This window comes from Myxocyprinus asiaticus, chromosome 13, assembly GCF_019703515.2.
Source record: "Myxocyprinus asiaticus isolate MX2 ecotype Aquarium Trade chromosome 13, UBuf_Myxa_2, whole genome shotgun sequence".
Classification (NCBI taxonomy): domain Eukaryota; kingdom Metazoa; phylum Chordata; class Actinopteri; order Cypriniformes; family Catostomidae; genus Myxocyprinus; species Myxocyprinus asiaticus.
Genome location: NC_059356.1, coordinates 30332245 through 30348626, shown reverse-complemented (window position 1 = coordinate 30348626; position 16382 = coordinate 30332245). Strand labels below are relative to the sequence as shown.

General features: G+C 42.7%; 1 protein-coding gene, 1 long non-coding RNA gene and 1 other non-coding gene across 3 annotated transcripts in view; 2 read left to right on the top strand and 1 right to left on the bottom strand.

The window, feature by feature from the left end:
- Nucleotides 1–1387: 1387 nt before the first annotated feature.
- Nucleotides 1388–2228, top strand: LOC127450665 (uncharacterized). The gene is made up of 3 exons (XR_007899017.1): nucleotides 1388–1492; nucleotides 1802–1840; nucleotides 2041–2228. It is a non-coding gene; the product is annotated as an uncharacterized LOC127450665 (long non-coding RNA).
- LOC127451039 (small nucleolar RNA SNORD88) lies at nucleotides 1883–1973 on the top strand. The gene has a single exon (XR_007899049.1). It is a non-coding gene; the product is annotated as a small nucleolar RNA SNORD88 (small nucleolar RNA).
- A 1647-nt stretch (nucleotides 2229–3875) lies between the features above and the next one.
- LOC127450761 (SH3 and multiple ankyrin repeat domains protein 1-like) overlaps nucleotides 3876–16382 on the bottom strand; it is a 117583-nt gene continuing 105076 nt past the window's right edge. The window contains exons 20-27 of the mRNA XM_051715100.1: nucleotides 14891–14899; nucleotides 14263–14289; nucleotides 14105–14161; nucleotides 13503–13615; nucleotides 13145–13262; nucleotides 8672–12176; nucleotides 7261–8163; nucleotides 3876–6980 (exon numbers count right to left, since the gene is read on the bottom strand). Coding sequence (XP_051571060.1) covers nucleotides 6872–6980; nucleotides 7261–8163; nucleotides 8672–12176; nucleotides 13145–13262; nucleotides 13503–13615; nucleotides 14105–14161; nucleotides 14263–14289; nucleotides 14891–14899 — 4841 coding nt within the window. The 3' untranslated portion in view covers nucleotides 3876–6871. The remainder of the gene's footprint in view (nucleotides 6981–7260; nucleotides 8164–8671; nucleotides 12177–13144; nucleotides 13263–13502; nucleotides 13616–14104; nucleotides 14162–14262; nucleotides 14290–14890; nucleotides 14900–16382) is intronic.

Here is a 16382-nt window from a genome sequence, read left to right as displayed (position 1 = left end):
ATTGAGCCACAGAAAATGAAGTGTTTAAAAATATTTATTTTATGTAAATTTTGTTGTGTTGTGGCTTATTTCCGTTGTGTTGTGGCCTGATTTCATTATGCTGTAGTTTATTTTCATTGTGTTTTCAACTTTTGTTTACTTAGCTGATTCTGTTGTGTTGTGCATCCCTGCGCCACCGTACAACCCCATTTGGACAATGATTAAGAATTTATTTCCCTTTGTCTCAGGGGGTCTGCTACACAACAGCTGCCCAGAACATTCATTGGTTGGTGGGGAGGGAAAAAGAGCGGGAAACACAGAGGAAGGGAGGGGAATGATGACAGTGAGAGACCCTCAGATGGTGCTGAACAAAGGTCCATGATTCAGTATTTAAAATATGGCAGTTGTTATGTACAGCCTATCCCAAATATCTATGCATGCATTATGGCTCAAATACATTTTAATCTCAAGAATTTTAGTAGCATTTGGAGAAGTAATATAACGTACCCACTGTTTTAATTACCATTTTCTGCTATTCTTCCAGCTACTGTGCTCATAGATATCAGCTTGAACAAATATTTATTCATGCTTTATTCATGACATTCATGCTAACGCCATCTTTGATTTTTAATGGAAGTGACAATGAGGCTGTGAGGGATAAACTTACAGTCTCTTCAGTGGCACAAACGGTATAAAGCTGTTTAAAGCTCCTTGATCACATAAGATTTTTCCACAGCTCATGTTGTCTGGAGTTTTGTATACTGAATGTTCTTGGACAGATATTGTATCAATGTTTTGTCTTTAAACTGCTGTACAGCCCATTGAAGAGACTGTAAGTCTATCCCTCACAGCCTTGCTGTCATTCCCATAAAAAATAAAAGATGGCGCTAGCGTGAATAAGGTCTTGCCAAAGCGTTAACAGCTGAGCTGCATACAAATACAACTTAAGAGTGTTCTCAAAAGTCTACATTTTCGGTGGAGGAAAATGCCGCTCTACTGTGGATAAGACCTGTAAACTTTGCAAAATTAATGCTTTATCAAACAAAAGGTATTAGTGAGGACGTGGCCTAATCTCCCCTTAATATAGCCTACACATTCATTTGGCCTAGGGGAGAAGGGGTCCCAATTATAAAATTTTAGTTGCAGCCATGTGACTGTGCCCATGATAACAGACAAATATTTAGTCAAAGAGGTTTGACAGTTTTCACCATAATTTAGTGTAAACAAAATATAATACAAAAAAGTAATTTTTTAAAAACCAAGGAAGACATTTAAAAGGTAATACAAAAAGACCCTCTACAAAGAGCAAAAATACTTTCAAACTGCATGTATAAATATAACTCAATATTAGATTTCAATCTATGAAATGAATTTTGTGAAATGTGCTTGAATTTCGTAAAGGCGATATTAACGGACGCCTAAAGGTCCTACTTTTCTTGTGATATATAAGCTGCTACACTGCAAGTGGCAAATTCTTAGTTCGTGTTGGTGGGAGTTCAGTTGGTGTGCGGCGGTAAGTATGTTTGAAGTTGTTGTAAGTGCATGCAAGTTTTGATTAATAAGATTAGGGGGAGATATTTGGGAACTTGCATTTCTAGCTAAATCGTTATGTTGGTTTGTCAATGCAGTCTTTCCGCGTTACCACGTGGGGTCTTGATTGTTTATGGATGTGTTTTGCTTAGTTATGGGATATAAAATGTAAACTCTTTGTCTGTCGTATGGCTTTAAAGACACATTTGCACGATGTGTAAGATTAAGCTTCACTAATGATTGCGTTCTAACGTTGAATACAGAAATGAGGTTATCCGTTTCTCTTTTGCAGAGGGTCAAGTGTCCCAGGACTCCGTGCTACTCTCTTGAGGTGAGAAATGACCGAAAACTTGAACTGAAAGTGCTGTCTCTAACACTTCTATGATGTTTTAGCACTGGGCTCTGAGCACCTGTGTAGACTAATGTGCAGTTCTGCTCCTGACATGGCAGACTCTGAGGAGTGTTAATTTTGATATTTGATTTCGAAAGTTGAGTTTAATGTGTTATTAAAGCCTGCCTTTTCATTTCCAGATTGGAATATGGTTAGATCTGAACATGTCCGGTCGGTGGTCGAGCTGCTTCCTTTCTGCAAATGCTGCCTTAATTACAAAGAGTTAAACGCCACAAGCGGTTCCCTCTAAATATCTTGTGTAAAGATACTTTTAGTATAACACCACTCAAGTTTAAACAAAGTTATTTGTGTATTTTGTATAGGTGTGGTTGGGGGGGGGGGGGGGTAAATGTGTGAACCTTTTTTTTTTTTAAATAAAACAATTTAACAACTTCTAGTGACTCTTATTTATAAGGCTTCTATTTGCATGTTCCAAAAATGCTGATGAGAGAAGAGGCTTAAAGGTGCTATAAGATTGACAACATGCGTTTGAAATAGTGATGGGTCGTTCATGAACGATTCGTTCATTGTGTTTGCCGCGCACGTGCATTGCGTAGCCTCGTTTAAGTGAAAACCTCATAGGTGCTGTACAGGAAACTGATATGATTAGTTCACCTCGAGTCTTCTGGTCAGAGTTCGTTCTTGTCACGTGACCGCAGTATACGCTATGCAGTGACAAAAGAACGAACGACTGGGACAAGAAGATTCCAGAGATGAACCAATCATTCTGTTTCTCAGTTTGTCCTTGGATGCATTATCAGTTTTCCTTATTGGGACTATAATCAAAGTTTGGGTAAGTAGATGCGTTGGGGGGTATTTAGCTATTGAAAATGTAACTATTTAATTCTGCTCTAATGAAATGACTTGAATAAAGATTTGTTCAATTTGCTTAATGAGAGAATAAAATGATCCGATCTTCCCATTACTAGTTTGAAATGGGTACTGCAGTCCAAAATTTAAATATTGGAGAGTTGTCTGCCCTGCCCCAGGCTCGAAGCTCATGCGGGTTGCCAGGATGTTGACAAGCAAATTAGTTAACTCGGCATCGGTTTTAAAGGATTTCTGGGCTTGAAGCTGTCTGCATCTTCCAAAGGCATCTCCAGTATTTATCCTTGTTTTACTACGCCTCTGGTCATGGTGGTTTTTAGATGAATAGCGAGGCTTTTTAGGTCGGGTGGAATCTGGTATCTCTGATCCAGTTCGTTTGCTGGTTTCCATGACTGCAGCACGCAGTGTTGTTTGCCTGCAAACTTGTACAAATCTGGCAACCCGGCGGTGTCGAAATACTATTGGTGAGTGGGCAGTGGGCGGGATCACACAGGCCAAAACAAACAGAAATTCCGGCCCGGAATGGAAACTTCAAAGTAGAATATACTGGCTGTAGCATTGTTATGGGAGAAGCCACTATTTCAGCTTAGCCTGTTTCCTAATTCTCTGACACATTATGGTCATTTTATGATTTAGTATAGTAAAAATATAACATATAGTACCTTTAAGCAACTTCAATTGCAATTTAATTGAATTGTACTGAATTTGTGTCAAGAAAAACTGGTAGAAAATGATTCAAAAGTCAGTGGGTTTTAGTTTTTCTCTCCCTAGTCAAGTCTTTGAATAGCACTTCACAATTTTCAAAGCAGCTTTACAGAGATTAGCACCTTAATAAATGCTGTCATTTACTGATTTGTGTTGTACAAGATACTGGGCAGAATAACTACCTCTGTAAGCATTCACTTTCAATGCAATTAAGACTGTCATTCAATATCTACTTCTGTGAGAAGTTATATGGGTCATATATGCATGTCGTGTCACATTAATACCGCCAGTCAGAAAGCCATTAGTAACTTGTCAAGGCTAAACGGTTTGGTAGATGAGGAAACAAGTCTCCACAGCAGGAGAACTCATCCTTCTGGTATGTATATTACATTTCTGTAAGCCAGGCATTACAAATCGCAAACAAACCACAAGCCACTCAAAGTAATTCCTGTGTCTTTTATTATAATTCTAATAACTTTTATTCAATTCTTAAAACATTAGTATTTTGTGTATATGAATATGTATATCGTATACATATATACTCTGTAAATAACCTTTTATCTGTTCATAGTTAATTTTCAAAGAGATGCTTTCTGCACACCCTGGATCTCTGCAGCATCAATTGCTCGTGTTTCATCTGTGACCTCTTCCCAGGTCACATAGGACTCTTTAATGGCTCTGTGATCTTCAATGTGCATGTGACTGCAGGATGAAAATGGATAACCCTGCAGTGTGTCAAAGCGTGTCATGTGGAGGTTTGAATACTGTTCTTTTAAGGATTTGAAGCTCAAATGAGCATTACGCCTTAAGAAATCTGAGCTTGATGTTTAAAGAATTTCCCTCTCAATCCAGAAAAGGCTGCTGATGTCACATGCTAGCTTTCTTGCATTGTGTGTTCCAATTAACCAATCTTTCAATTCGGAAACTGATTGAAACTGTGGGTGAATAGTACAGTGAGTGACTTATACCACCTAGTGGGCAACTCGTGACAGTGAGAAATATCATACACCTGGATACTATAGACTTGCAGCTATTGAAACTTGTCTTGAATTAGACTGAGGAAAAGTGAGAAAACGGGAAGCAGGATGTGTAGAAAGCATGATAAACATTAAACCCATGTTAAACATTGTTTGGAAGACAGAGATTCTTTAAAACTTTGAATACTTTTTTCCATCTCAAACCATAAGAACTATAATTTATTTCATTGTCCTTACTGTTATCATCAATTTCACTATACTTACCAGCCTTAAATATCAAAAATACAATTAGTTATGCAATCTTTCTGTTCATAATAAGTGATTAAGCGATCACTGTGATGCATAATGAATGTCTTTATGAGAGGATGAACTAATGCAAGATGGATTGAAGATGGAGGGAGTGAGGATCTTTACTGATGGTCCTGAAAGATACATTACAAAGATAAGAAGGGAACATAAACGTGAAGTCATTGTAAAGGTGACAGCAGATTAAAGAAAGAGGAGGAATAACTCATAAAAGGAACTGCAATGTGATGAGGAGCCCTTTTAATTGATTGAGCAACTATTTGTGATGGAGGTCACTAGATTTAATTTTAGGTTTGTGCAAGGGAGTATGAACATAAAGGGTGTATACTTCACAGACAATAAACTCTTTGATATTGATAGTCCTTGCTTACAAAGTGGTGACAATATTTTGTGTAATTATGTAGAGAGGGAAGAGAAGGGTGAGGGACATTGTTAGATATGAAATCTTTTCACTAATTTAAATCCTAGAGGTACCAACAATAAGCACATTGCAGGAGGTCACAAACTAAAAATTGTCAAGCATAAACTTCCAGCGTTAGCTCTCAGAAACAAACACTGCAGCTCAGTCAGTGCGATAACAGCAAGGACGATGAGAACAGTGACTGCAATAAATAACATTATCTCTTGTTAAATCAACAATTCCAGACTCATTTATAGTTTAAAAATTGTTATAGGAACAATCGTATTAAAAAAAAAAAAAAAAAAACAGATATTAGCATGTGTCCCTCGCCGATGTCAGAGTGCATGTTTGTCTTGCCTTGCCTCCATAGAGTGTTTTTGGAAGGAGAGAGGGAGAGTGACTTGGAAAAAGAGAAATACAGGCAGTTTGGTTTTCCCTCTCCCTCTTCTCCTTGTCTCTTAAAATGGAGCCTCTGTATCTTTGAAAGTTTCATTGAAGTTGCAGTCATTTTGAGAGTCTGTGGTAAAAACTGATACATTTTCAGTATATATATATATATATATATATATATATATATATATATATATATATATAATTATTTATTTTTTTTACAATGTTGTATCTTAATTAAAAGATTTTTTTGCGTATGTTTTAACACCATCATCTTGAGTCTAAACATAGATATTTCACTGTGTCCCATTATAATTTATATAAATAAAAGTTATGTGTATCAATGTTTGTTTTTTTCGTGTGTATGTGTTTGTATGTTGGATGTTGGAATCATAGGATGTCCTGTGTACATGTGCAAGTGTGTTTGTAGTGCTTGAGTTTCTATTCTGTTGGTCTGGGCACTTATTTTTGCTACGGGTTTTTAATACAGTGACCAGTCTGTATAGATATAGATATATAATTCCATTATAAGACATGAGAAGGTAAATACGTTCTAATGAAATACAAGATAAGCATTAACCTCAATCTGTCTTCGGCAAAATAGAATCCCTTCATTGGTGAGGTAAAAACACATAAATCACGGTCATGCCTCTAGTGATAACCTTTCAATTTACACACGCACACACACACACACACACACACACACACACAGGGAACCCACACATAAACACACGCTTACCAAATAAGTGCCTGCCATTAAATTGACTTCTATTTTAAGGGCTTCCACAGTCATGCCAGACAGGGGGTTTGTCAGTACTTGCCCTCTCTTTGTCGGTCTCCATTAAACCTGCTCTTAAAAATTAGACCAATATGTCAGTAAAACAGACTTGGTTCAAAAACTGAGAAAAAGAGAAAGACAGCAAAGGAGGTTTCAATATCTCTCTTTCTCCCTATATCTTTCTAAAGAACCACAGAAAAAAAACATTTATGCTAATGATCAATTTGATTCTTTCCCTCAAAATTATTTGGCTCAGTTGTGTAGTATATCACCTTCTCCATTGTGGAGTTGGTTTTGAATGATTGATTAATTTGATCATTTCCATTTTGATTATCTTGTGAGTGCCTGCAATCTCAAACTAAGTGTGTTTTGTTTATCTGTTGATATGTACCATGTATGTGGGTGTTTATGGTTTAGTTGACTGAATCACATATGTGAGTGCAGGCGTATTCACAGTTTGTCAGCCTTTCAACTTTCTCTCCCATATCTCTCTTCTTCATCTGTAAGCCGGTAGGTTGATATCAAAGTCCCCTCTTACGTTTTTTTTTCCCCATTCAGTGAATAATCTCTGATGGCAGCAGTTGTTGTCACCTCACATTTCCTTTCCTCTCAGCTGTGTTGGCCTCATTTCTCCTTCTGTCCATCCGTTCATGTCGAGGGGAGAGGGCGGAAACAGGGAAAGTGCTAGAAGTCAGCCTGATGATGGGGTGGAAGGTGGAAAGTCTTAAAAACATGTATTTTTTTCTCACTCTCCCACATCCCCCTCCTTCTCTCCTCTGTCCATCTCTTTCCCCATGTCATCTTTGAGCACATGCAGTGGCCCACTCCAGCTGTATCCAGAGGTTATTAATCCCAAAATTATCAATGTTTTCGCTCATCTATACTAGCTCTCTTTCCTCATGCACTATCCCTTTGTCACCCTAATCCCTTTCCTCTCTCCATCGCTGTCCTGCCTTTCATCTTTCTCTCCTCTCACCTGTCCATCACTCTCCTGAGTGCCCTCTCTATGTTCATGCGATGGCCAACCCTGGTCACTCCTAGGTCCAGGTAGTCCTCCTTGGTAAGAGAGGGCAGGTGTGTGCCATCAATCTCGTTGTCTAGAAAACGCTCCCTATGCTCACCCAGGTTCAGATAGCCCAGCCAATCAGCCACATCGTACTTGGTCCAGTACGGAAGTGGTTTGGAGGCAAAGGGTTTTGTAGGTGAAGGGGGTGGAAGGTGGGGATAACTCAGGCAAGTGGGTGGAGGAATAGGGTGGAGAGGTGGGGATGAAGTCCCTGACAGGAAATGGGTGGGGGACAGGGATCGAGAGACCACAAGAGAGGAATTTGGAGGTGGTGGGGCACCTGAGGGGGCAAAGAGAGGGGGGGAGGGGGAGAAGTAGGGGTCCCCGAGGGGGTTGGCAGGTGAGGGTGGAGTAATAGAACCTCGGAGGTCATACAGGCTGCTATAGAGGGGGGTGGTGGGGAGAATGGGAAGGGATGAGGGTCGGGGAGGGCCAATCTTTGGGCGGTCAGAGGGAGAAATTAGTGGGCTGGGTGCTCGCCTGCGCTGGCCATGATGGGACTCAGCCTTACGGGACTCTCGGCTGGGGATAAACTGGAACTCCAGGGCTTTGGTGCGGTACACAGGCCGGTGTTTGGGTGAAGTTGGGTACGGTGAATACAATGAGGGAGAAATGGGTGAGTGGGAGCGGGGAGGAGGCTGCGATGAGGTAGCAGGGGGCTGAGGTGAAGGAGATCGAGCCCAATTTGCATAGAGCGGCTGGGAGGAAGTTGTGGGTGAGGGAGACAAGGCAGGCTGAGAAAGCTGAACAGGAGATGGGGAGGTAGAGCGGACAGAGGGAGGACTCAGTGCACCTGTGGAGTCCTCTGAGAACCTGAATAGAAAGAAGACGAAAACAAATTAAGGCAAGAGAATAAGAGAGAGAAATACAGAGAGTGAAAGAAAAAGAAAGAGAGAGAGAGCAAGGAGGTATAGTGCAGCAGTTACCTGTGTCTGATATGGGACAGACAGACGTACATGGACAGTGCGATAAAAAGCAGAAATCACAAAAAGAGAGGAACAGTTTAAACACACACAGTTGCACAGCACACACAAAGAGTTAATTGGTGTTTGAGATACTGCTAATAATAAATTGTCCTTTACAAAACAAAGTTTAATTCAAGCAAACTTTCTTTTTAGATTTTAAAAATCTCAAGAAACCTTTAACCATATGGCTCAAAATCTCAATAATAAAACTATCTTGATTATGACTCAAGACATCCCAAATCACACAATGCTCATGCAGCTGAGAGATCCTCATGCCACATGCCTCTTTTCAAGGCCACCATGCAGACATTAACACACATCCATGCCACACACGTACACTGATAACAAACACATACCTGTGTCGGCTCAGTGACCTCTGAGCTCCCCAGTTATCTGTTCCTTTGCTCCTCTGCTGTAATTTGGTGCTTAATTCATTGATGATGCTTGCCTTCATACTGGTCATGGGAGGATGCAGCTTACGTGCCTCAACGTATGCGCCTCCAGCCTGGCCCCCTCCATCCCCCACAGACTGTGCCACTCCGGCCGATCCATCACCCCACAGAGGTTTTATCTCTGGAGTGTGGGGTCGGTCAAAGTACATTACAGAGGAGCGAGCAATCCTTGTCCCTTCCCTCATCCCATAGCCATCACGGGCATTCACATCCTCCTCTCCCTCTTCTGTCTCCTCCTCCTCCTCTTCCTCCTCTCTACGTCGATGATATGCAGGGGGGGCAGTGCTGGTTTGCCGTCGAAGATCTCCAGCCCGGCTGCCTTCTCTGAACCTCTGTGTTTTCGGGTAGGTGGATGCAGTGTTGGTGGCTTTGGCATTGTGCATTTCAAATGTCTGTCCATCAAGGTAGCTCATGTAAGATTCTAAAAAGTCTGTTCCACTGATTCTGTTGGCATCTGTTGACCCACCTCTCTCTCCAACTCCACCTAAGCAACCCATCCCTGCTCTTTCCAGCCTCTCTCTGATCCCAGTCCCACTGAGTGCTAAAATACTGTCTAAGTGATGGTCGCTGCTGCTTCGGCTGTCCAGCTCCTCAATCCCAGAATCCACCACTGTCTCCTGGGACTCACAAATCTTGACTGAAGCTGCACTGGGTGGTGGGTGATGCTCTGCGCTGGGCCGCCTGCTACCCCCTGTAGCTACTGTGGAGACAGTTGCCATGCGTGTGTGCGGGGTGACAGCGGCAGCAGTAGTTGTGGTAGTAGCGATAGTTGCAGTAGCAGTTGTGGAACTGCTCGCACTCACAGTTGAGGTACCTCTAAGAGAGACTGAAGTTGCAGGGGTGGATGTTGCTGTTGGGGGCCCCCGGTATGCAGGTGGAGCTGGGATAGAGAGGGGAGGGGGTGTGGGAGAAGAGTGTTGTGAATGAGATAGGCCAAATGGTCTGTGGTAAGAGGTGGGTGGAGGCGGAGGTGATACAGAGGGAGGTGGAGGTGGTGCAGAGGGCTGCAAGGTGGAGGGGGAAGATGGAGAGGGAGACAGGGCTGATTGGGTCAGGTTGGCAACTTCACTGTCATAGGAAGTAAGACTGGAAGTTGTGGAATCCCCTGCCTGGGGTGAAGGCAGTGGTGTGTGATGGGGGAACCCTGCCATAAAGGTGTCTTTAGGAGGAGGAGGAGGTGGTGGGGGAGGTGGTGGGGGAGGAGGGGGTTGAAGCTGATGGCGGGCTGTCACATTACGAGACATCATCCCAGAGTAACCCAAACCACGATCAAAACTATTGGCAAACTCCAATGGTGGAGGGAGAGGATCAACAAACACAAACTCATCATCTGCATCCACCGAGGGAGCTGGGGGAGGGAGAACCATAAGTCCTGGGCCACTTCCACCTTCACCTCCAGCTGAAGGATGTGTTGGGGCCACAGTTGGAGAAGGGGATGGAGGTGTTAATGAAAGAATGTATGCCCCAGCCTCACTCTCCATCCTCAAGAATGAGGGACGTCGAGGCTGCTGGGTCATTGCTGCTGTGGACTGCTGCTGCATCTGGGTCTGAGCTTTTTCCATCTCTCTTTCCCTCTCCCTTTCTCTCTCTCTTTCTCGTGATCTCTCTCTGTGACGCTCCCTTTCACGCTCCTTGTAGGTGGGCTGGTAATGCTGAGATTGGTAGTGGTGTGTGTGAACGGTTTTATCTTCAGAGAAACGAACCCTTAGGCCTTCTCTAGGAGCTGAGGTACCAGCAGCCTCCCTATCTGTGCGCTCTCCTACCCCTGCCTCCTCACCCCAGCTACTCCCTGCTCCACGCAGGATCCTGGGGGATGGAGGCCGAGTGGATGTAGTGGTGGCAGCTAGTGAAGAGGAGGTAACAAGGTACGAGGAGGAGCTGGAAGACTGGGCAGCAGAGGAGGTTGTAGAGGAAGATGAGGCCACTGAGTAGGAGAGGTGTGAGGTGGGTTGAGCAGTGGATGAGGGGAAGGCCCCAATGCTGGATAGCTGACGGCTAAAGTTGTGTTCTGTGGTCCTTTCCCTGCGAATACGTCCATCATCCTTCAAGGCACGTTCCCGTGCAGCTAACGCTAAACCGAGTGGAGATGAAGGGTCCAGAACTTTCCCTGTTAGTGGGTGAATAAATGTTGTGGTAGAAGCTTGCTGTTGCTGCTGTCGGCCTCCTGCCCCATAAAAGTCAGCAGGTACAGACTTGGGTTGATAGTCCCCAGGAGAAACAGGTGAGGAGTACTCAGGCAGGCCAAAGGCAGGAGGCATACTGCGTGTGTGGTGGATAAAGGTATCACCTGAGAACATGCCCTCATCTATAGATTTGGATGGTCGGAGGCGAGGTGAAGGCTGAGAGCTCAGCTGCTGTTGGGAGGTCTGGGTCCGTCCTCCCCCTCCTCCTCCATCTCCTCCCATCTCTTCCTCAGTAGAAAGAAAAAAAGAGGCACTCTTCCTTCGTGCTTCATGGAATCGTTCTCGATCCCTGCGAGCTGCCCCCACTATGGCAGCACCAAACTGGCTGGTGAAGTCCAAACTCTCTTGAGTATGAAGTGATGGTAGTGATGGAGGTGGGGGAGCAGGCATAGAGGGAGGGGCTGGCGGTGGAACAGTGGGTGCAGGTGGGGGAGCAATAGGTTGGGGTTTAGAACTGTCACTCTCTCCTGGGGGAGGTGGTTCAGCCTCCACACTGCTGCCCTGGCTACTGCGACCACTGCTACTGGTGGATGGGGCTTTCACAATGATGGTGGGGATAGGAATAGAGCTTTTCTCCACTGACCCCTTTCCTTCTAGTGTAGCCTGGCCCTGACGCAGATCTTCCACCTTTGACTGTTTGACCAAGGGCCCCTTCCCTCTCCGTGCACCACCTTTCGGGATACCCCCTGCTCCTCCCTCCATTGAACTGCGGTCCATTCTAGAAGGTTGGCTCTGAGCAGTCTGCTGCTGCTGGGGAATCACAGTAGCAACACTAGTGGGTGGGACTGCATTGCTGTAGCCCCTTCTTAATGCTGCAGCTTTAGCCCCTGCTGCTCCTCCAGCCCCTGCAAGGTCCCCTGTGTACCCAATCACCTTCCTGGAGGCAGTCCTGCTTGGTACAGAGGGGTGGGCTTGGGCATGGGAGTAAGATAATGCATGGTCCCCTGTTCCAGACCCAGATGGGTGTCCAGGGGACCTGTCCCTGATGTGTACTGACTGTGAATAGAGCTGATAATGTGCAGAAGAGGAAGTGGATTGGGACACAGAAACAGAAGGTTGCTGGGATGTCTTGCCCCTAAAGCCAAGAGGGGGAGCTGAGGAGAAAGGGGGTTCAGGGGGGGCTGTAGTTGGGGGAGGAGGAATATCATCTGGTCCAGGTACTGAAAGACTGCGAGCAAACTTCATGGCTGGAGGATGAAGGAACTGCTTCTCATCCTCAGGACACCCTGCAGAAAAAGATAAAAGGAGAGAGAGGGGGAGAAATGTAAACACATTTTCATTGAAAGAAAAAAGCAGAAATGGAGAACATATAGAAAGGGAAAAGTGTAGGTGTTACAAAATGATGAAGAAAAAAAAATATATGCATGAAAGCAAGAGAATATACAAGCAGCTGAAATTGAGAGGGAAAGAAAAAGACAACTCTATTTCCTAAAATGAGCAGAGGCAAACAAAACAAAGGACGCAAATGAGCCGAGTATGTCTGTTTGTTAGTTTGTCTGTCTGTCAGCTTGTCTGTTTACTATCATGATTAGTCAATCTCCCAGTATAAACAAGTATATGTCGTTCCCCTTACATTGTTGCAAAGTTGTTATTTGTCAGTACAAACCAGATATAGTTGCAGTGTGTTAACTTACGTTACAGAAGTACAAATGCAGTACACACAGGACATCTGCCTGATGACAAAGAAGTGACACAAATATACAATACGGATACCAGACTAAACACATGTCATGCAAAATGAAAAAAAAAATGCTCTTTATTTTCTAAGTGTCCAAAGGCCCCATTTTTGTAACCCAAAATAGTGGAGATTTTAATATTGAACATTTACTGGCATTACCAGCTTTGAAGATTCATGGCATGGGTTGGAAAGTGATGTCTTATAATACTTAAAGATAGTGTGCTAATAATCTCAGGGGTTATAAATGGGCCGTAAAAGTTGATACGCCAACCAAAAATGATGGTATGCACCAGATTAAAGTAAATCCAGTTGGTTTCTCCTATAACCCAGTTAAAGCACTGACAAGATTCTTACGGACTGTTACAACAAACTGAAAAGCACAGTCACTACTCTAGAGCATTAAAGCACACCCACAGCTGCATTCTTTGAAATGCTCTAAATGCATGTACCATAGATGTACAGCAGTATGGTTGAACAGACAGACAGGTGAGCAGACAGACAAACGGACAGCCTCACCGATGGACTTCTGCCGCAGCATACCATGCTGGGAGGTGTGGCCAGACACAAACTGACCACGGTCGTAGCCTAGCCCAGCCCCAGATGTCATTCCCATTCCTGATTGGTCAAAACTTGGCTACCAGAACACATAGAGAAAGAGAGAAATATCTGAGAGCTTACACAGTAGATGATTTTCTTTGAACATTATGTACCAATTTTATAGCGAATGCAATTTTTCTAAAGAATTCCTGCAAACCATAGCTCAGTAAGTTTTATGTATTAGCTATGCATCTGTCCTTGATCACCATAATCGTTATCATGTAATATTTGTAACCAACGCAGTCATTATATACAATGGTCTCACACACAAACACACCTCATTATAAAAGCCTCTGCCCCGTTCTCTTTTTATACCCGGAACCCGGGGCCCTGGAGCCTCATTGGTACTGATGGTCTGCTGTGCTGCTGCTAAAATCTCATCCAGTTTATCTGACAAAGAAAGTGAAAGAGAAACTGAGTATTGTATTTCTTCAAAAACCATGTATTCTTAGCTTGAGTTACTGTGATTTACCTCTCAAAGGCATAGTTCACTCAAAAATAAAAATTCTTGCTGTTCCAAACCCATATAACTCTCTTTCTTCTACTGAAAAAAAAAAAAAAAAGATATTAGGTAGAATGTCAGCCTCAGTCACCATTCATGTTCATTGTACAGATTCTATAGAACAAATATACAGTGAAAGTGAATAGTGGGTGAGGCTGTCAGTCCTTGAGATTCTGTCAATTATCTCCTTTTGTATTCCACAGAAAGTCATACGGGGTTGGAACAACATGAATGTGAGTAATTGATGACTGAAACTTCATTTTTGGGTGAACTATCTCTTTAATTCTTAGCTTTAGTTACTTTGATTCAACACATATTTCTTAAATTTTTAGATACAGTATGATAGTGCCTCTGTATGAAAACATTGACCCTCTTACTCAAAGCCATCTGATAAACTGTCCTCTTCTTCTCTGTAGCTTGTGAAGATTCTAACTCTGTAACAGATGGACAGGATTCATCCCATAAAGAGATATTTGCAGACCTGTGAGGTCAAGTGTCTCATACAGGATAGACAGAGTGGAACGAAGAGCTTTACCTGATTTTTTTTTCCATGGGGCAGAGGCTGTGATCAAGCAAACAGAGAGTCAATATAAGGCTAAACACCAGCAGCCAGCTGTAATACTATATGAGCAGTTAATGCTGCAATCGCCAACTTAGGGTGCCAACACAATAGAGAAAGCTCTGAGTGTTTAACAGATAGGAATGCAGAAGACTAGTTTTGAGGGCATGGAAAGAGCTGTGTCAGTTTGAAATAGGTCGGGAATACAGCAAATCGAATTTCTGAAACACAAATGGACGTGTCTCTCTTACATACTCCTTAGTCAACGGATGCCTATGTCAGAGTGTATTTGAGCAAAAGTTGAAATGTTCAACATTTTTGGTCACACCAAGAAGTGTCACTTTTGCAAAAAATTTGAACTGCATTCTTATGTGCTTGTGATGCACCATCCTTCCTGAAATCAACAGATTTGCAGCGTTCTCTGACGCAGCGCAAACTTTAGTGTGTAGGCACACTAACTAGTTGCTAGAGGTTAAACACTGATAAGTTTTTTTAAAAACACTTCCGGGATGTACACACATACAAACAAATTGCACTCCCAATCATGTTCACACACAACTTTAGAAAATTACTTAGATTAAAGAGTTAAAGAGTTGCATCTTACCTCTGTCCACTGTGTATGGAATGCGGGAACAGACAGAAAGATTAGGAAGGTTAAAAGATAGGTAAGTTAAGGTTTCAATCAATAAAAAACAACCTGTGTGACACAACTGTGCAGGAGGGGTTCATAAGAGCCACAAGTGAATGAGTGTGAAGGGTGTGTGTGTGTGTGTGTGTGTGTGTGTGTGTGTGTGTGTGTGTGTGTGTGTGTGTGTGTAAGTGTTTCTGTGTGCATATAAAGCTAAGGGATTCTGGGGGAACTACAGGAGGAATCAAGCTTCTTGCCGGTTAAGATTCATCATCTGCCTTTTGCTATGATAGAGTAATTTCTGTTTTTCTTTATTCATTTAAGTGCTGCTTATAAAGTCCAAGTGCAGCAAGACATTCATGCAAGAGTGATTTCTGCTGTCTTTAGAGCATGGCAGCCTGTGAGGTGGGAGACTGCGCCAGGTGGAGAGGTGATTGCGTCTGAATAAGGCGAGAGTACTTCACTCACATTAAAACGCTGCATTTCAATTGGCATATGGTACAGTAGGAGCTGGCATAATAACACGAACATATTGAGGAGATATTGCAGTAATATATCAAAAGTTCTCTGATCAAGTTCAGACAGGATTATTTCAGTGGATTAACCCTAAACAGAAGTACATACATTAATCTTAAACCCTACATTAGTCTCCAGACTTTTGACTATTGGCATAAAGTTTAGTTAACTGTGGCTTTTTCTTGCCAAGAACCCAAAACACGCAAAACGGCCAACCACACTTTGTTTTTCGTATATTTAACATTTAGGGGCAGGTAAATCTAAAATGGATCATTCCACATTAATAGACTTGTGTGCAACAAAGAGGTAGCTCACTAAATTATGGCACAGCAGTCTCTGTGAATAGTTCTACAGACAACATTCAAAAAATTAGTGGAAAATGTGTTAAGACTTTGTGGTCAGGATTTCTGTCCATCCAAAAGTAATTAGTACCCATTATCTCATGATTCAACACTGTTTACTTGTTACTAAGTGCATCAAACAAAACTCTGAATACCTTTTTAAAGATTCAATACCATAAATAACAAACACTGGCAACTCAAGCCTCTAGTTCTTCCTTAGAAGTGCCCATTGTAGCAGCCCGATCCTTTGAAAACACAAATTTGTTTCTTGCTGGACTGGTCATAAAAGCCTGCAAATCTGATCAGGTTCTTCAACCAGTATTCACTACTATTGGATTGTATAACCCTAACACTTAACCTAACTACTGGATTGTAGGAATTGGGCTACAAGTGATAAAAGCATTGAGGTTTAGAGAAAAACACTAATCCACAGTAGACATAGTGCCACAAGAGACTGTAAGCTTTGAGAAAGTTGCCTGGGCTGAGGAGAAGGAAAAGGAGTGAAACATGCTATGTATAAATCTCACTGGACTACAGTAATGGGGTAGGGATGTTTAGGTTTAAAGGATTGAAGGATAAGGTGTTTACGTCCATTTAAATGATACAGACCA